The 20,972-nt window shown below is 42.7% G+C and overlaps 1 protein-coding gene across 1 annotated transcript in view; it reads right to left on the reverse strand.

Annotated features, from left to right (window-relative positions):
• TTC27 (tetratricopeptide repeat domain 27) overlaps positions 1-20,972 on the reverse strand; it is a 557,582-nt gene that overhangs the window by 321,124 nt on the left and 215,486 nt on the right. The window contains exon 9 of the mRNA XM_075338149.1: positions 13,823-13,935. Coding sequence (XP_075194264.1) covers positions 13,823-13,935 — 113 coding nt within the window. The remainder of the gene's footprint in view (positions 1-13,822; positions 13,936-20,972) is intronic.

The following is a 20,972-nucleotide window of genomic DNA, read 5'->3' on the forward strand; positions in this document are numbered from 1 at the left end:
TGACTGGGTTAGTGATGTCGGGTATCTGTTCAGATGCCGTGACATCACTAACCCCAGGGCTTGATGCCAGGTGACATTACAGCTGGTATCAACCCCATATATTACCCCGTCTGCCACCGCACCAGAGCGCGGGATGAGCTGGGGCGAAGCGCCAGGATTGGCGCATCTAATGGATGCGCCACTTCTGGGGCGGCTGCGGCCTGCTATTTTTAGGCTGGGAAGAGTCCAATAACCATGGCTCTTCCCACCCTGAGAATACCAGACTCCAGCTGTCCGCTTCACCTTGGCCTGTGATCTAATTTGGGGGGGACCCCATGTTTTTTTGTTTTTTTTTTAAAAAAACGCCTGGGGAGCCCTCCAAATTGATCACCAGACAAGGTGAAGCTGTCAGCTGTGGTTTGCAGGCTACAGCTGTCTGCTTTACCCTAGCTGGCTATCAAAAATAGGGGGGACCCCACGTCGTTTATTTTAATTATTAATTTTTTGGGGGGCTAAATACAAGGCTAGGCACCCTTTAGTGCCACATGAAAGGCACTAAAGGGCGCCAGCTTAGAATATGCAGGGGGTGGGACGTTATATATGTTTGACATCTATCCATTCATCCATTGTAGCATTTTAGGCTGTGTGCCCACAATCAGGGTTTGCAGCGTTTTGGGCGCAGAGTGTTTTCCCTGTGTCCATAACGCTGCATTGTGCAGTAGAAGCACAGTGGAAGGATTTTTAGAAATCCCGTGCCCAATGTGCTTCTTTTCTCCGCAGCATAAACCGACCTGTGGCGCAGCTTCCCGAGCCTCAGCATGTCAATTTATGCTGCGGAGATGAGTGTTCTCTGCAGGTAGCATAGAGCTCCACAGCGGCCTGAACCCAAATCGTGGGCATGGGCAGCTGCGTTCTCCCGTGGACAACACTCACATCTCTGCAGGAGGCTGACACTGTGTACTAGATGCCGTGTCGCTGGATCATGGCCACACAGCCTAAAAGTGAGACATTTGTTGCTACAGCAACATTTTTGTGAAGTACCTGTGGATTCAAAATGCTTACTATACTCCTGAATAAAATCCAGTTTCCAAAATGGAGTCACTTGTGGGGGCTTTCTAATGTATAGGTACCCAAGGGGCCCTGCTAATGTGACATGGTGCGCGCAATTTATTTCAACTTTTCCAGAATTCAAATGGTGCTCCCTCCATTCCAAGCCCTCCCATTTATCCAAACAGAGGTTTTTGGCCACATGTGGGGTATCCCTGTGCTCATAAGACATTGGATAACAACCTGTGGGGTCCACGGTTTGTTGTTGTCTCTTGAAAAAGTGAGAAATTTGATGCTAAAGCAACAGTTTTGTGAAAAAAAATGAAAATTTTCAATATGGCAACCTAAGCTTATCAAATTCTGTGAAGTACTCGTGGATTCAAACTGCTCACTATACACCTAGATAAAAGCCTTGAGGTGTCTTGTTTCCAGAATGAAGTCACTTGTGGGGGACCGCCACTGTTTAGGCACCTCAGGGGCTCTCCAAATGCAACCTGGCGTCCGCTATTGATTCCAGCCAATTTTGCAGTCAAATGGCACTCCTTCCCTTCCGAGCCCTGCCATGCGCCCAAACAGTTGATTTCCACCACATATAAGGTATCGCCAAACTCAGGAGAAATTGCACAATAAATGTTATGCTGAATTTTTTCCTTTTACTCTTGTAAAAAAAAAAGCTACCTGGTTGAAATAACAATTTTGTGGTAAAATTTTATTTTTTTTTTTTCATGGCTCAACGTTATAAAATTCTGTGAAGCACCTGAGGGTTCAGGGTACTCACCAAACATCTAGATAAATTCCTTGAGGGGCCTAGTTTCCAAAATGGGGTCACTTGTGCGGGGTTTCTGCTGTTTAGGTACCTTAGGGGACCTCCAAATGCGACATAGTGCCCGCAATCTTTTTCAGGCAAATTTCCTTTCTAAAATTCAAATATTGCTCCTTTCGTTCCAAGCCCTCCCATTTGTCCAAACAAAGGTTTCAGACCACATGTGAGGTATCACCGCGCTCATAAAAAAGTGGTTAACAAACCTTGAGGTCAAATTTTTGGAATTACCTCTTGAAAAAGTGAGAAAATTGATGCTAAAGCAACATTTTTGAGAAAATTATTAAAATTTTCAATATGACAACGTAACGTTAACAAAATCTGTGAAGTACCTGTGGATCTAAAATGCTCACTATATCCCTAGATAGAAGCCTTGAGGAGTCTAGTTTCCAAAATGGTGTCACTTGTGAGGGATTTCTTCTGTTTAGGTACCTTAGCGGACCTGTAAATGCAACATGGTGCCCGCAATCTATTTCAGCCAAATTTGCTTTCCAAAATTCAAATATTGCTCCTTCTGTTCCGAGCCCTCCCATTTGTCCAAACAGAGGTTTCTGACCATATGTGGGGTATCGGCGCGCTCATAAGAAAGTGGGGAACAAGTTTTGGGGTCCATTTTGTTGTGTTATTTCTTCTAAAAGTGAATAAATTTGGGTTAGAGCAACATTTTTAGGTAAAATTTAATTTTTGCTTTTTTTCATTCCACATTGCTTTTGTTCATGTGAAGCACCTGAAGGGTTAATAAACTTCTTGAATGTGGTTTTGAGTACTTTGGGGGGTGCAGTTTTTAGAATGGTGTCACTTTTGGGTATTTTCTGTCATCTAGGCCTATTGAAGTCACTTCAAATGTGATGTGGTCCCTAAAAAAATGGTTTTGTAAATTTTGATGTAAAAATGAGAAATTGCTGATAAACTTTGAACCCCTCTAACTTCCTAACAAAAAAAAATTTTGTTTCCAAAATTGTGCTGATGTAAAGTAGACATGTGGGAAATGTTATTTATTAACTATTTTGTGTCACAGAAATCTCTGGTTTAACGGTATAAAAATTCAAAAGTTGAAAATTGCTAAATTTTCAAAATTTTTGCCAATATTCAATTTTTTTCATAAATAAACACAAAAAATATTGTCCTAAATTTGGTACTACCATGAAGTCCAATATGTGACGAAAAAACAATCTCAGAATCACCGGGATCCGTTGAAGCGTTCCAGAGTTATAACCTCATGAAGTGACACTGGTCAGAATTGCAAAATTTGGTCTGGTCATTAAGGTGAAAATTAGCTCCGTCACTAAAGGGTTAAAGGAGTAAAGAAGGGCCTCGGAGACTACAGCGAACCCAGTGGTACCAAAAACATATGGTAAGAAGACAATAAGATGGTTTCTTCTTCAGAAATCTACGAATCAAGGGTTTAATGCATAGCGAGGAACTTTGGCCCTGTCACAAATGCCTCCCAGTGAAACCATTTTGCGGCTGTGGCTGCAGCCTCCCCGCGAGACTGTTTTGAGTGCAGTTTTGTCACAAAATGCAGGCAAGGGCGATGAAAATTCTGAAGAGTTGTGCAAATGTTGCTTATTTTTCCCTTGCAGATTTGGTGCAGAAAATAAACTGCAGTATGTCCATTCTTTTAGCGTTTTTCCACTCCAGAATGCTTGAAAAATGCATGGAAAATGCGCAAAAACACATTTTTTCCGCCAGGAGATGCAGATTTGGTGCAGAAAATTCTGCAACGTGTGCACATAGCCTAAATATTCCACTGTAATAAGATGCCACAATATGACTCGCGATTATTGTGTAAAGGAAGTGTCTACGATTACAGCACAATAAATACGTTTATGAAGAGTCCACATTTTGTGTTCTTGAGGCCACAATCCGCTTTTTTGTGAAGCCCACCCCCCACGTTTGGGGAATCCTTACTATTTACTCCAGAAAAAGAAAAGACGTTTGTCTCCGTCCTTTATAATTAGACATTTGAATTGCTCGCTTCCGCTGGTTCTGAAAAGCTAAAAAAAAAAAAAATACGGGTTTATACTTCTCCAGAAAATTTTGAAGTTCAGAGACAGATCCCCGGATTACCAGATATTTGTGTCAATTATATCCAGGAGAAATATCTTAATGGGAATACCCCTTGGAGTAGTATAATCTAATAATATGGCTCTCACAATGAAGAAGGTCCTGCACTCATGTTTGGAATAAAAGGGCATCAAAAAGGAGACATTCTTTAAAGTCAGAGAGATCTGCTCCCCATACTTCTAACCCGGGCCCAATGTCAAGTGCAGCAATTATAGCCAGCAATCAGCTACATTAATTATCGTCATGTTCTTCCATATGTTCTCTGAAGATAACCCATTACATAGGTTAAATAGTATCGAAATGGGATCCATTGGTGAAGTTTTGCAGGACTTTCATCTCCAAGCTTTGATTGCATACATATGTCCATTATCCAGACTCTGGAAACAATGTTCAATATCCTCAAAATGAATTGCACGTAGTGATTTATGCCTCCAGTAAGTGTCTACACCTTCTAAAGGTAGCCTATCAATGATGTATGTGTCTCGAATTCTCAAAATGTTTGCACTAAAAAATCTACATAGGCACAGATGTTCGCATTCCCCCCGGACCACTTTACACATTCTAACAGATTTAGAACTTTTCCTGGTGTCTGCTGATTCATGTTTTACATTTGTATATACAAATCAGTTGAAAATACAGTACTTTCATTACAAAAAAAACCCATATATTACTTCTTATAAAGAGGTTGTCCACTACTTGGAAAGATCCTTCTTAAATGCTAAAGTCGCAGATGTGATATAAAAAAAGTATACAGGCCGCCCCCGAGTTATTACATACGTTCATAGTTATAAAAAAAATAACAAAAAAAAAAACACATCAAGAAACTAATACCTCATCATTCTAACCCCTGCTCACTGCCCAAGATCTTTAATGATGAGCGAGCACCAGCTATGAGATGATCGCAACATCAAGTCCCCAAAGAGGACTAGTAAATAGAGTAAAAAGTGAGAAAAAAAGAAGTTTTAAAAAATATGAATAAAAACACAACAAAAACACAAAAGTTCAAATCTTCCCCTTTTGCCCCCATTGAAAATAAAAAAAAGAAAAAGAAAATATATATATATATATAATATATAATATATTTGGTATCGCTGCATTCAGAAATGTCTGATCAAAATATAAAATAAATTAATTTGATTGGTAAATAACGTAATGTGGAAAATAAATTGCCAGAATTCCTTTTTTGGCCAATGCAACTTTGCGATAATATGCAATGAGAGGCAATAAAAACACCGCATCTACGCAAAAATGGTATCAATAAAAAAATCAGCTTAAGGCGCAAAAAAGAATCCATCACAGCCCCAGATCCCAAAAAAAAATTATAGGGATCTCGGAAAATGGCGGCACTAGGAAATTATTGTTTTATTTAAATTGTCTCTCCAGTAAAGGAGACAAACTCTAGCACAGCGCCACCTATTGGAAGTAGCGATCCTAAAAGTCACAAGTGGATTTTTGACAATCCTTTGCAATATGACTCAGGATATATAAGCCAGATCAGAATCCCAATTTGCAGACACGGTGTTTCGGGGTGCTTGCCCCTCGTCAGTGCAAAGTATGGGGGTGTCTGATCTGGCTCATGAGAAAGCTATGTGGGGACCACGGGGGAACACTATTCTCCTTAAGGAGACTTTGCAAGCCAATCTGGCTGCCAGGTAAGGGGACTTATAGCTGCAATGCCCCTAAAATTCCACGGGGGAACACTATTCTCCTTAAGGAGACTTTGCAAGCCAGTCTGGCTGCCAGGTAAGGGGACTTATAGCTGCAATGCCCCTCTGGGAAATATTCAAATTGTCTCTCCAGTAAAGGAGACAAACTCTAGCACAGCGCCACCTATTGGAAGTAGCGATCCTAAAAGTCACAAGTGGATTTTTGACAATCCTTTGCAATATGACTCAGGATATATAAGCCAGATCAGAATCCCAATTTGCAGACACGGTGTTTCGGGGTGCTTGCCCCTCGTCAGTGCAAAGTATGGGGGTGTCTGATCTGGCTCATGAGAAAGCTATGTGGGGACCACGGGGGAACACTATTTGTTTTATTTACAAACTTCTGAATTTCATTTTCACCAATTAAAGAAAAGAACAACTATACATGTTTGGTAGCTACGTACTTGAACTGACCTGGAGAATCATACTGCCAAGTCAGTTTTTCCTTATAGTGAACACAGTAAATAAATAACCTAAAACCAATTGTGGAATTGCCCTTTTTTTCCAATATCACCACACTTGGATTTTTTTTTCCCATTTTGTAATACTCTATATGGTAAAATTAAAGGTTTCATTCAAAAGTACAACTCTTGTAAATAAGCTCTGTGGGCGTGATAACATGCTGGGTGGGCTGATTAGTCTGAGGAACTAACGCCCCATTGACTAGTCATGGGGGCAACACGGTGGCTCAGTGGTTAACAGTGTTGCAGTGCTGGGGTCCTGGGTTCAAATCCCACCAAGAAAAACATCTGCAAGGAATTTGTATGTTCTCCCGATGCTTGTGTGGGTTTCCTCTGGGCTCTATGGTTTTCTCCCACAAGCTAAAGACCTATTGATAGGGAGTTTAGATTGTGAGCCCCAATGGGGACAGTGTTGCTGATGGAAACATCAAAGCGCTGTGGAATTAATGGTGCTATATAAGTGAATAAATAATATTATTTCCAGATCATAAATAGACGTTAGAAATACTTTTTCTTAAAGGGAACCTGTCAGGTCCAATATGCACCCAGTAATCTCTGTCTAACCGTCCCTGTATACACTAGCATAGATAAAGAGATCTTTAGAAAAAGTATTTCTAAAGATCTTTTACCATATGCTAATGAGCGAGGGCAGTAGCCCCCTGGGCGTTAGTTCCCCGGCCAGTCGCCTTCATTAGCATGTTAGTACACCCCTGTGGGTTTGCTAACATACTAATGAATACGCAGCATCACAGGATGATCTCACTCACCTCTCTGCTGCCATTGCATCCGACGAGGGATTTTGGCTCAGTGCACATGACCCCGGAGTTTCGGTCATACGCACTATGAAGCCGGGTGTACGTGTCCTGGTTTCAAACTGAAGTAGTGCGCATGACCGAAACTCTGGGGTCATGTGCACTGAGCCGAAATACAGCGATGGCAGCGAAGAGGTGAGTGAGATCATCCTGAAACACTGCACATTCATTAGCATGTTACCACACCCACAGGGGCGTACTAACATGCTAATGAGGGGCAACTGGCCGGGTTACTAGCGTCCAGGGAACTAGTCCCCTCGCACATTAGCATACAGTAAAAGATCTTTAGAAATATTTTTTCTAAAGATCTCTTTATCTATGCTAGTGTATACAGGGACAGTTAGGAAGGAATTACTAATATACACCCAGAACTGCTCGTGGTTCTGGGTGCATATTGCACCTAACAGGTTCCCTTTAAAATCGGTTTGTGTGTGCAGTGTAATAAAGAGACTGTAGACACAACTGCTGGTGGTTCTGGGGGCACGGGGGACCTGACAGGTTCCATTTAACTCATTACGTGTCAAATACTTTGCTGTCATCTCAGGCGAAATGTTAAAAAAAAAAGTTTTATTCAGTTCTGCAGCCGCTATTCCACCATATGTCCAGCTCAACATGAAAAATTTGCTGAAAAGTCCTCTTTAATGACAGATATCAAAATTCCCTGTAAGGTTCTGTAAACCCTTACACCAACCTATAGTTGTTGTGTGGTCAAATTCACGACTGCTAACGACGGGACCACCAGTGCTAACTACAATATTTCTGTGGCGTGAATGTTTGATAAATTTGTTCTTGTACTAATATGAAAACCCTTTTTCTACTATTACATTTTGTAAAAATCATTTATTCTTACAATATGTGAACAGTGAACACCTGGATGGCAGTCTGAGCATCAGGAGTCATTCACGGCTACAATATACAATGACCGGGAACATCTGGAAGGGGCAAGGAGCCGAAAGCTCTTTCATAGCATCGTATAGCAAACATATATATAAAGAAAACTAAACTTATATATAACCTTGTGTGCCTGTACCACTCTTTGTTTCTCATCCACTTTGAAGATTTTCACTATGTCACAGCTGAATTCTGAAAAAGTGAAGTCTGATTCTAGATGTTACTAGGATGAATGATTTACAAATATCTCTAGTAGGGAAACTATTTGCGATGTCATTACTGCGGAGATGGAAGGGTTATGTAACCTGAGGCAAAAGCATCCAATCCACACCTAGAAAGCTGCCAAGTCACAGATTACTCCATCCAGTGAACACATGGAAATCTTCTTATCAAAGGGAACTTCAAACAGAAAAGGCACGTCTTGCCCAGGGAAGAGACTTTTTCCCTCTTGCTTAACACTTCATTGTCATAAATGATTGAAAAGGTTTGCAGCTGGCTAGAAAGAAGGTACATTTTAAGGCATACAATTTTTCTTTACGTCCTGACCACCAGTTATCTGACCATGCAGTCCATCCATGACTTCAGTGATCAGGATATTGGTGGTTGTGACGTCCAGTCTGGTAAAGACCGTAAGAAAGACCCAACCGGAATGGGACAGAGAAGGTGATGGAGAAACTTTGATGGTAAGTATGTCTTCAGTTTTTTTTTCATCAGGGTAACTAAAGACATACCTTTAAAGTCATTTTTCCAAATTTTTTTTAAAAAAAATATGTAAGTAACTCTGCAACCAAAGGCCATGCCTCTTCTTCCAAGTATAGAAGTGACATCAGAAGATGCTACATGGGATGTAAAGAAATGAACTGTGAGATTCTGAAGCTTTATCTTCAAAGGAGCTTTGTTGGCGAGGCACCGCTGTCTAAGTATCATGGGACATGCAAAGTAGGAATGATTTCAAATCACAGTTCAATTTTAATAATTAACAAAATGAAAAGTGAATGATCACAAGAGAAATCTAAATCTAATCAATATTTGATGTGACCACACTTGTCCTTCAAAATTGTAAAACACATTCTTCACTGTATACTGACACAGTTTTGAAGGAACTCAGCAGCAAGGCTGTTCCAAACATCTTGGAGAACCAACCACAGATCAGTAGATGTAGGCTTGTGCAAATCCTTCTGTCTCCTCATGTAATCTAATGCAGTCTCGATGGTGTTGTGAAAATACCAAACAACTGCAGCACCTAAAGTCACTAACCACCTGTGTGAACACACAAACTGACGGTATTGGGACGCTCGTCCAGTACCAAGGGATCACTTGGTTTCACATTTGGAGTATATTGTTATGTATGTAATATCTGATGATGTCTGATGATACTGGATCGCTATGTATTGTTGTTGTTTATATGTGGGATTGGCAATTATGCAGATGAGGATATGGAATCGTTTTTAACTGGTTCACATGTAATTGACGCTTGTATAAATAATGGACAGCTGATGCTTTATGCTATGCTTGACAAAGACATTCTATGTCGAAACGTTGCACTGTTTTTTGCACTCTAATGGAATAAAAAGAAGGAAGATTTTTCACTCAAGTGGACGCTGTGATTCCTGTTTTCTTGATGGTGTTGTGATCAGGGCTCTGTGGGCACAATATCAGCACTTCCAGGATTCCTTGTTCTTCTTTGTGATGGACATAGCTCTTAATGACATCGACTGTATGATTGGGGTTGTTTTCCTGCTACTGAATAAATTTAGGACCAGTCATAATGGATAAGTATCTGTCTGTATTCCTACGCATTGAGGACACCGTTAATCCTCACAACTCCAAACTCTATTTGCTGTAATGCAGCCCCAGACTTACAAAGAGCCTCCACCATGCTTCACTATTGTCTCAGATATTCATTACTGCACTGCTCTCTAGATTTTCAGCGAACTGCCTTCAGTTACAGCCAAATATTTCACATTTTGACTCATCAGCCGCTGCCATTTATCTGCACACAAGTTAGTATGTTTTTGTGCAAAGGCGAGTCATCGTCTTTGTTTCCACGTATCAATTTTTGGCCACAATTCTTCCATTTAGATCTCTTCTAGCCACACTTTTCCAAACAGTAGATGGGTATCTGAGGGTATCTGCTCACTGTTTTTATCTTCGGTTTTGTCTGGTAAATGGCTACAGTGTGAACATGCACCTACTTATTGCACTAAAAGCATCATGTTTTCTTGCTCATTTCTTTGATTTTGCTTTAGTTTTCTGTACTGTGTACATATAGGATCCTCGTAGCTCCCTTTTTGGGCAGTGCATATTGTCTATATAGTTTTCCACAATGAACTCTCTAAAACGTCACGTTTATTAATTCCGTTAAAATATAAATCTAATTCTAAAACACTGGATCATACCCAATTATTCAAGTCACCAAAGTCGTGATGTGTAATAATAATGTGAGGTTTTAAAATAGGGCAGTGGACAAGGGGCGTGCACCACCAGATATAATAGGTTATTATGCAGGTATCACAATGAAAGGATAAGGGGACCTGATGTTCCCTGACAATAATCCCTACCTAGCAACAGAGGTCAAATACACCTTAATTTATTGGGTGCCCCCTGTTCCTCGGCGGCTAGCCCTGTTTGTCCCTGTCTTTATTCCTGACCTAAACCACCACCAGGTGCAGTGTGCTGGAGTGATTACGTAGTCATGTGTCAAAGGTCATAGTTAAGAACCCAAATCTCATGTAATTATTAATGTAATTATCAAGGTTCTCAATTCTCAGTTTACCATATACCTATATGGCTATATAACTGGGAAGCTGCATGAATTGAGGGTCAATAGCATTAAATATGATGGACCTGAGGTCCCAGTACTCATCCTGCCAGGACTGATCTTGATCCCGACGCGTTTCCCCCCAATGTTTTGGGGTTCATCAGGGGATATATATACTTCAGGATATCTGTATTTAATTTAGGCCATCAATCTTATGTCCTTGGAGTAGAAGGATAACGTTATGTTTCCCTTATGTGGGTCCAGTTGCTGTCCTGGGTCACCCTGTCACGTGCTGGCTGTGATATGAGACCTCCTCCCATACGTATGGAGTCGGTGCTACAATGATACGTTGCCATTGCAGGCACTCACTGTTTACAGAGCCTCCCACATGGTGCACTGCTGACCTGGGAGGAGGTCTCATATCGCAGCCAGCACGTGACAGGGTGACCCAGGACAGCAACTGGACCCACATAAGGGAAACATAACGTTATCCTTCTACTCCAAGGACATAAGATTGATGGCCTAAATTAAATACAGATATCCTGAAGTATATATATCCCCTGATGAACCCCAAAACATTGGGGGGAAACGCGTCGGGATCAAGATCAGTCCTGGCAGGATGAGTACTGGGACCTCAGGTCCATCATATTTAATGCTATTGACCCTCAATTCATGCAGCTTCCCAGTTATATAGCCATATAGGTATATGGTAAACTGAGAATTGAGAACCTTGATAATTACATTAATAATTACATGAGATTTGGGTTCTTAACTATGACCTTTGACACATGACTACGTAATCACTCCAGCACACTGCACCTGGTGGTGGTTTAGGTCAGGAATAATGACAGGGACAAATAGGGCTAGCCGCTGAGGAACAGGGGGACACCCAATAAATTAAGGTGTATTTGACCTCCGTTGCTAGGTAGGGATTATTGTCAGGGAACATCAGGTCCCCTTATCCTTTCATTGTGATACCTGCATAATAACCTATTATATCTGGTGGTGCACGCCCCTTGTCCACTGTCCTATTTCAGGACCTCACATTATTATTACACATCACGACTTTGGTGACTTGAATAATTGGGTATGATCCAGTGTTTTAGAATTAGATTTATATTTTAACGGAATTAATAAACGTGACGTTTTAGAGAGTTTTTTCTGGTCAACATTAGCGATCCTCTTTATATATTATTGATACTGGTGTTTGATAGTTTTCCACAAACAGGTGAAACCAGTCAGGGCTGGGTCCTGTTCTGCCTCCATCTAGTTAGAGGACTTCTATCACTTAAGAGAGGTGAACTGCAAGAGATTGGACCATCCTGATCGGGAACACCTTATCGCGGTGGGACGGCGTTTATGCTCTATTGTCAACTAAGTTCTCTGTGTTATTTGCATGTACTATCAGTATTCATTTACTGCAGGACATTTGCTTATTTTGTTTTTATCCTAGGTTTTGCTATGCTCAGCAATATTAGGGGCAGATTCTGCTATACATATCACCTGTAGGAGTAAAAATAAGCAGCAAAAATTCACATCTCATTCACTCCTCATGCAGCCGCCTCCAAGACTTCTCCCGAGCATCCCCAGTCTTTTGAAACTCGCTGCCTGAACACGTCAGACTATCTACTACACTTGCAAGCTTCAAACAGAACCTGAAAACTCATCTGTTCAGAAATGCCTATAACCTTCAATGACCTCACTGCTTCACCACTGTGCAGAGCTGCCGCCCGACCCCAGTGCGGAGCTGCCACCCAACCTACACCCCACCTACTGTCTCCTCCCCAAAATCCTTTAGAATGTAAGCCTGCAAGGGCAGGGCCCTCTTCCCTCTGTACTAGTCTGTCTACTGTAACTTATGTATGTATTCTGTATGTAACCCCTTCTCATGTACAGCACCATGGAATCAATGGTGCTCTATAAATAAATAATAATAATAATAATAACAACATCAAGTGACACTTATCTAATATTTGTGGATTAACTGTTAAAACCCATTTCCCTGAATTGTACTGTAATTTGTCATTGATATTCAGTGCAGAATCTTTAAGGAGCCTGTCACCAGGTTTCTGCTCTCTCATCTGAGAGCAGCATAATGTAGAGACAGAGACCCTGATTCCAGTGATGTGTCACTTACTGAGCTGTTTGCTGTCATTTGTTGAAATCAATGTATTCTCTGCTGCAGATCTAGCAGTTATATAGAGATCATGAATATGCTGGACTACCTGGCAGCACACCAAGTAGTCCTCTAATGGTAATGTACTGCTGATTAAACAGTGATTTTATCAAAACTACACTAAGTAGCCCAGTAAGTGACACATCACTGTAATCAGGATCTTTACCCCTATGTTATGCTGCGCTCAGATTAGGTTGCAAAAATCTGGTGACGGATTCCCTTTAAGAAAAATCCACTACAAATCCACATCCACATTGCACATTAAGCTAATGACTACAAGGACAAAATATAAACTAAAAAATTGAGCTCCAAAAGCAGAAAAGTAACCAAAGTTTACTAAAGCCTGCTTTACACATTTCAATATGTCGTGCGATCGCATTTGCGATCACACCCGTCCCCATCGTTTGTGCGGCACGGGCAATTTGTTGCCCGTGTCGCACAATGCTGTAACCCCCATCACAAGTACTTACCTTCCAAACGACCTCGCTGTGGGCGGCGAACATCCACTTCCTGAAGGGGGAGGGACGTTCGGTGTCAGAGCGACGTCACACTGCGGCCGATCAATAGAAGCGGAGGGGCGGAGATGAGCGGGACGTAACATCCCGCCCACCTCCTTCCTTCCGCATTGCCGCCGGGACGCAGGTAAGCTGCAGTTCATCATTCCCGGGGTGTCATACAGAGCGAAGTGTGCTGTCTCGGGAACACTGAACAACCGAACGTTCGATTTTTAGAAAATGAGCGACGTGTCAACGATGAACGAGAAGGTGAGTATTTCTGCTGTCACACGCTACGATATCACTAACGATGCCGGATGTGCGTCACTTACGACATGACTCCGCCGACATCTCGTTAGATATATCATAGCGTGTAAAGCCCGATTAAGGCTCAGTGCACATTTTGCCGTTTTCAGTAGCCATAGACAGCAGTATATCTTATAGGGAGGGGATATAATCACCATACTTTCTTTATTCATACCCAAAACTGCGCCAACATACAAAGAGTAATATGGATTGTTTTAGTATTTACAGACTTTATTCAATACATGGTATACGTTATTATTACATTTCTATAAGAAAATGAAAAAGAATCATTTACCACTTACCAAACCCCAAGAATAAGAGCCAGTTCTTCTGCACACAGATCAGGCATCTGGAATTGATCTGGATCTGCTAGCTTGATTTTATTAAGAACCGTGTCATCCTGTAACTCTTGGTTCTGTCAGGGAAAAGGTCATAATTAAAACCATAAATGTGAAGATCTTGTAACATCACACAACAATTCTTGCAGAGATTTAGTCTCGTTACAGATAAACTCGATAAAGATTTGTCTGCCTGGTTCATAAAACTAAAATACAGACAGAAAATACAGATACAGCATTGTGTGAAAGCGCCTCATCCAGAAAGTAAATCTTGCCTAAAGACAAAAAATGTTATAGGAGATTTATGGATATTGTTTAAAGGAGGTGTCCAGTTTCTGAAAAGGAGAAAGAAAGTATATATTAAAAAGGTTGTACACTACTGGACAAGCCATTCTGAACAGCTCCCCTATCCTTCCTAAAATAAACCAAATGGCGCTGGACCGGCACTGTCCTCTGATCGCAGACCTGGATAGTTAGTATGTCGTTTTTATTCTATGATTAATAGTGGAGCTATTAAGAAAGGTTTGTCAAGTGGTAAAACAAAAAAAAAAGAAATGCACTCAGCTGTGTAAACCTTGAAGGGATTGTGCACTACCAGAACAACCCTTTCTGATCCATGTTTCCCCCAGGTAAAATGGAAAAGCCTAATCTCACCTCCCAGACCAGCGCTATGTCAGTGGAGCCATGGCTCTCTTTCCCGGGAGTCACATGACGTTGTGACATCATGCAAGCCCCGCGGTAAATCAGCGATGGATTCCCCGCCTTCGGACCAAACAACAGGAAGTGAGCCGTACGGCTGTTGCTCATTTCCTGTTGTTTGGTCCAAAGGCGAGGAGACAGAAGCTGGCTCTGATAGCATGCAGGGCTCGCGTGACGACACTTCATCACGTGAGCCCTGGGAATGGCGCCGGTACGGAAAGTGAGTATAGGCTTTTTTTTTATTTTACTTGGGGGTAATGTGGACTTAGAAGGGGTTGCCCTAGTAGTGGAAAACCCCTTTAAGGCTACCATAAGTATTTATTTCAGTTTTTAATGTTGAATATTATTAGCAGCTTTTCTACCTATGAACTAAATTAGGTTACTTGGGTTTTTTCATTGCGTTTTGAACATAGCCGTTTTTGTCTCCTTTTGGTGTGTCATGTTTTAAATAAAGCAGTTTTATTTTGATACTTCCTGGTATTTGTCTAGGACAAAACATTACTGATAAAATTATGTGTGTGGAAATGCACTAAAAACACGTGCATTTTTTACCTTTTGGATTCTCCGCATCTATTGCAATTCTTTGAGGAAAATCTAATATATAAAGCTGAGTGTATGTATGTATGTGTATATGTCCGCTAAAGGAATCCACACCGTCGCATTTACAATCACATAATTTTGCACAGATGCCTCACATGACCCAGGGAGCGTTGTAGACTATGTTTTGACAGAAAAATGTAACCCCGTGCTTTACAGATAGTCTCTAAAATCCTGCCGCCATTTAACTGAATGGAGGTGGGAGCTATAGGTTATTAATAGCAACTGTCAGTGGTTGCTATAGGAACAAAATAAACTGTTAGTTGAAGCTTATGCGTGAGGTTATATGATGTCGGTGGAGAGATGGATCGAGAGACAGACAGAGACAGATGGAGAAAGAGACAGACCTAGAAAGAGACAGCCCTGGAAAGAGACAGCCCTGGAAAGAGACAGCCCTGGAAAGAGAAAGACTTGGAAAGAGACAGCCCTGGAAAGAGACAGCCCTGGAAAGAGACAGCCCTGGAAAGAGACAGCCCTGGAAAGAGACAGCCCTGGAAAGAGACAGCCCTGGAAAGAGACAGACCTGGAAAGAGACAGACCTGGAAAGAGACAGACCTGGAAAGAGACAGACCTGGAAAGAGACAGCCCTGGAAAGAGACAGCCCTGGAAAGAGACAGACCTGGAAAGAGACAGACCTGGAAAGAGACAGCCCTGGAAAGAGACAGCCCTGGAAAGAGACAGCCCTGGAAAGAGACAGCCCTGGAAAGAGACAGCCCTGGAAAGAGACAGCCCTGGAAAGAGACAGACCTGGAAAGAGACAGACCAAGACAGACGGAAAAGAGACAGATGGGGAAAGAGACAGACAGGGAAAGAGACAGACAGGGAAAGAGACAGACAGACACACACATAGAGACAGACACAGAGATAGAGACAGACAGACACAGAGATGGAGACCGATAGACTGATACAAATACAGCCAGATATAGAAATAGTCAGACAGAGACATATAACAGAGAGTAGTAGAGATGGGTTTCAAAGCCGCGCCAATGACCAAATGATCATGGAAGTTTAAGATTAATGTTGCTTTATTTCATGCACAGGTCAACGCGTTTCAGGAGACTCAGCTCCCTTCCTCAGGACAAACTGGCAAAGAACATCAAATCTGCTGTATTGGAGACCACACAAGCATTATATACCATTGTGCTGATGTCATGAACCCACCTCCTTTGAAAAAAATCGGCGGGAGTCTATACATTTAAAAATAAACCTGACGTAATACATTGTAATTGTAGAGTTATAAAACAGGTCTCCTTTCAATCTCTTTCTTTTGGCCCCAGAAACGTAGAAACGTATAATAAAAATTGTATTGAAACCAATTGTCAATGTGTGTTTATTGTGTCTGGACGCTAAAGAAAACAATGAAAATACCTATATAGATATATATGTCCAAATATATCAGTGTTAGCCTAGAACACCATTAATAGTGTTTAGCACTAATTGACGTATAGGGCTGGGAACAGTGCGTGGGGAAAGTGCAACCCCTTGTACCACTCACATATGTGGATACATTTATTAGAAAAATAGTGTCAAGGGAACAAACTCTTCCTTTGGCGAAAAAAAGGGAAAAGAAGACAAAAAAATAGGATAAACCATTATATATATCTGAATCAAAGTGGAGAAAAGGAAGCCAGAATTCAATATAAAGCCGCTCATCCTGCAAGTACAGACAGAGACATAGACACAGACAGCCAAGGAAACAGACAGACTTAGACAGGCAGACAGCGACACACAGACAGAGACTGGGAGAGAGACAGAGACACAGTTACGATCCCGGGCAACGCCCGGGTACTACAGCTAGTCTAATACATAAAGCTCAGTGTATGTATGTGTGTATGTATGTATATCCGCTAAAGCAATTTGCACCGTCGCATTTACAATGACGAAATTTTGCACAGACGCCCCATGTGACCCAGAGAACGTCATACACTATGTTTGGGCGGGAAAATTTAACCCCGTGCTTTCCAGTTACTCTACAAAAATCCTGCAGCCATTAAACTAAATGGAGCTGGAAGCTGCAGGCTATAAATAGCAACTGTCAGTGGTTGCTATAGGAACAAAATAAACTGTTAGTATAAGACGCTTATGTGTGAGGTAAAAAGATGTCGGTGGTGAGACGGATAAAGAGACAGAGACACAGACAGAGACAGACAGGCAAAGAGACAGCCGGGCAAAGAGGCAGCCGGGCAAAGAGGCAGCCGGGCAAAGAGGCAGACCGTGCAAAGAGGCAGACCGGGCCAAGAGACAGACCGAGCCAAGAGACAGACCGGGCCAAGAGACAGACCGGGCCAAGAGACAGACCGGGCCAAGAGACAGACCGGGCCAAGAGACAGACCAGGCCAAGAGACAGACCGGGCCAAGAGACAGACCAGGCCAAGAGACAGACCGGGCCAAGAGACAGACCGGGCCAAGAGACAGACCGGGCCAAGAGACAGACCGGGCCAAGAGACAGACCGGGCCAAGAGACAGACCGGGCCAAGAGACAGACCGGGCAAAGAGACAGACCGGGCAAAGAGACAGACCGGGCAAAGAGACAGACCGGGCAAAGAGACAGACCGGGCAAAGAGACAGACAGGGCAAAGAGACAGACCGGGCAAAGAGACAGACCGGGCAAAGAGACAGACCGGGCAAAGAGACAGACCGGGCAAGAGACAGACCGGGAAAGAGACAGACCGGGAAAGAGACAGACCGGGAAAGAGACAGACCGGGAAAGAAACAGACCGGGAAAGGGACAGCCGGGCAAAGGGACAGCCGGGCAAAGGGACAGCCGGGCAAAGGGACAGCCGGGCAAAGGGACAGCTGGGTAAAAAGACAGCCGGGCAAAAAGACAGACGGGCAAAGAGACAGAGAGAGATAGAAACAGACAGACAAAGAAAGAGACAGACTGCAAGACAGACAGACAGCGACACACAGACAGAGACTGGGAGAGAGACAGAGAGACAGTTACTATCCCGGGCAATGCCCGGGAACTACAGCTAGTATGAATAAATCTCAGCATACAAGCCAAAGAAATTGACTGCAGACTGCGATCCCTCATGGGCAGGGTCCTCTCTCCTGCTGTACCTGTCTGTGTCTTGTATTATTCATAGTTATTGTACTTGTCCATACTATGTATACCCTTTGGTATAAATGGTGCTATAATAATAAATAATAATGTTGCGGATATATAAAAAATGCACCACAGATCATTTTACGCAACATAATAGAAAACACAGTGGGCATGAGATTCCTATAAATTCCATTCACTTTGTTGGAACTGTAAAACACTGCAGGTTTTGGGAGGCAAAAATACACAGTGCCCAAAAATTCATCAAAATTTCATTGTGAGAACTTAAAGGGAACCGGTCACCAGAATTTTCGCTATTAAACTAAAAGAATTTCCTTCTGCAGCTCCTGAGCTGCATTCTAGAAAGGTTCAACTAGATACTGGCCACCCTTTCAGACCTAAATAAACACTTTATAAAATATTACCTTTTGGTATGCTAATGAGGTTTGCTGGCCACGGGCGCGGGCTGTATTTCGTCCGTTATTCCCCCTCCTGCCGCTGTTAGCCGTCCCCCAGTGTTCATTTACAGAGATGAGGCTGCCACACTCATGTTACGCAGTGCTCCTGAAGTCTTGCGCATGCCCAGTGGCACTATTGCGGGACAGAGCACTGTTCAAATCGCGAGCGCCGGTGATGTTATTGCGCAGGCGCAAGATTATGGGCGGGTACGTAGATGACGCTGGTGATGACATTTTCATCACCAGCATCATCCAAGAAGCCGCTGATAATCTCGCGCCTGCGCAATAACATCACCGGCGCTCGCAATTTGAAAACAGTTTTGTCCAGCGATAGTGCCACTGCGCATGCGCGAGATTATGGGTGGCTAATTGGATGACGCTGGTGATGACAATGTCATCACCAGCGTCATCCAAGTACCCGCCCATAATCTCGCGCCTGCGCAATCACATCACCGGCGCTCGCGATTCGAACAGTGCTGTTTCGCGATAGTGCCACTGCACATGCGCGAGAGACTTCAGGAGCACTGCGTAACATGAGGGCGGCGGCCTCATCTATGTAAATTAACACGGGGGGACAGCGAGCAGCGGCAGGAAAGGGAATAACGCACGAAATACAGCCCGCCCCCGTGGCCAGCAAACCTTATTAGCATACCCAGAGGTAATATTTTATAAAGAATTTATTTAGGTCTGAAAGGGGGGCCAGTAGCAAGATGAACCTTTCTATAATGCAGCCCAGGTGCTGCAGAAGGGGATTCTTTTAGTTTAATAGCGAAAATTTTGGTGACAAGTTCCCTTTAACCTAAATAGGCAAACACCACTCTGACAGCCAAAATGAGATTTCTTGGAGGGGTCCCCATTTGGAACAAGACTCTCTAGGAGCCAGAATGGAGTAAACAAGAAAGGGTTACTTGCTCTGGCAGTTCCAATCTGTCTAACAAAATGGCCAGCCCAGCATGTAGTAATACAGTCATGGCCAAACGTTTTGAGAATGCTACAAATATTAATTTTTATAAAGTCTACTGCTTAAGTTTTTCTAATGGCAATTTGCATATACTCCAGAATGTCATAAAGAGTGATCAGCTTAACAGCAACTACTTGCAAAGTCAATATTGGCTAAGAAAATGAACTTCAACCCCCAAAACACATTTCAACATCATTGCATTCCTGCCTTAAAAGGAGCAGCTAACATTGTTTTAGTGATTGTTCCATTAACACAGGTGTGGGTGTTGATGAGGACAGGGCTGGCGATCAATCAGTCATGATTAAGTAAGAATGACACCACTGGACACTTTAAAAGGAGGCTGGTGCTTGGTATCATTGTTTCTCTTCAGTTAATCATGGTTATCTCTAAAGAAACACGTGCAGCCAACATTGCTCTGCACAAAAATGGCCTAACAGGGAAGAGTATCGCAGCTACAAAGATTGCACCTCAGTCAACAATCTATCGCATCATCAAGAACTTCAAGGAGAGAGCTTCCATTGTTGCCAAAAAGGCTCCAGGGCGCCCAAGAAGGACCAGCAAATGCCAGGACCGTATCTTAAAACTGTTTCAGCTGCGGAATCGGACTACCAGCAGTGCCGAGCTAGCTCAGCAATGGCAGCAGGCTGGTGTGAGTGCTTCTGCACGCACTGTGAGGCGGAGACTGCTTGAGCAAGGCCTGGTTTCAAGGAGGGCAACAAAGAAGCCACTTCTCTCCAGAAAAAACATCAGGGACCGACTGATATTCTGCAAAAGGTACAGGGAGTGGACTGCTGAGGACTGGGGTAAAGTCATTTTCTCAGATGAATCCCCTTTTCGATTGTTTGGGACATCTGGAAAATGGCTTATTAGGAGAAGAAGAGGTGAGCGCTACCACCAGTCTTGTCTCATGCCAACTGTTAAGCATCCTGAAACGATTCATGTGTGAGGTTGCTTCTCAGCCAAGGGAATCGGCTCACTCACAGTCTTGCCTAAAAACACAGCCATGAATAAAGAATGATACCAGAATGTCCTCCAAGAGCAACTTCTCCCAACTGTCCAAGAGCAGTTTGGCGCCCAATAATGCCTTTTCCAGCATGATGGAGCACCTTGCCATAAAGCAAAGGTGATCACTAAATGGCTCATGGAACAAAACATAGAGATTTTGGGTCCATGGCCTGGAAACTCCCCTGATCTTTATCCCATTGAGAACTTGTGGGCAATCATCAAGAGACGGGTGGACAAACAAAAACCAACAAATTCTGGCAAAATGCAAGCATTGCTTAGGCAAGAATGGACAGCTATCAGTCAGGATTTGATCCAGAAGTTGATTGAGAGCAAGCCAGGGAGAATTGCAGA

This window comes from Anomaloglossus baeobatrachus, chromosome 3 (genome assembly GCF_048569485.1).
Source record: "Anomaloglossus baeobatrachus isolate aAnoBae1 chromosome 3, aAnoBae1.hap1, whole genome shotgun sequence".
NCBI lineage: Eukaryota > Metazoa > Chordata > Amphibia > Anura > Aromobatidae > Anomaloglossus > Anomaloglossus baeobatrachus.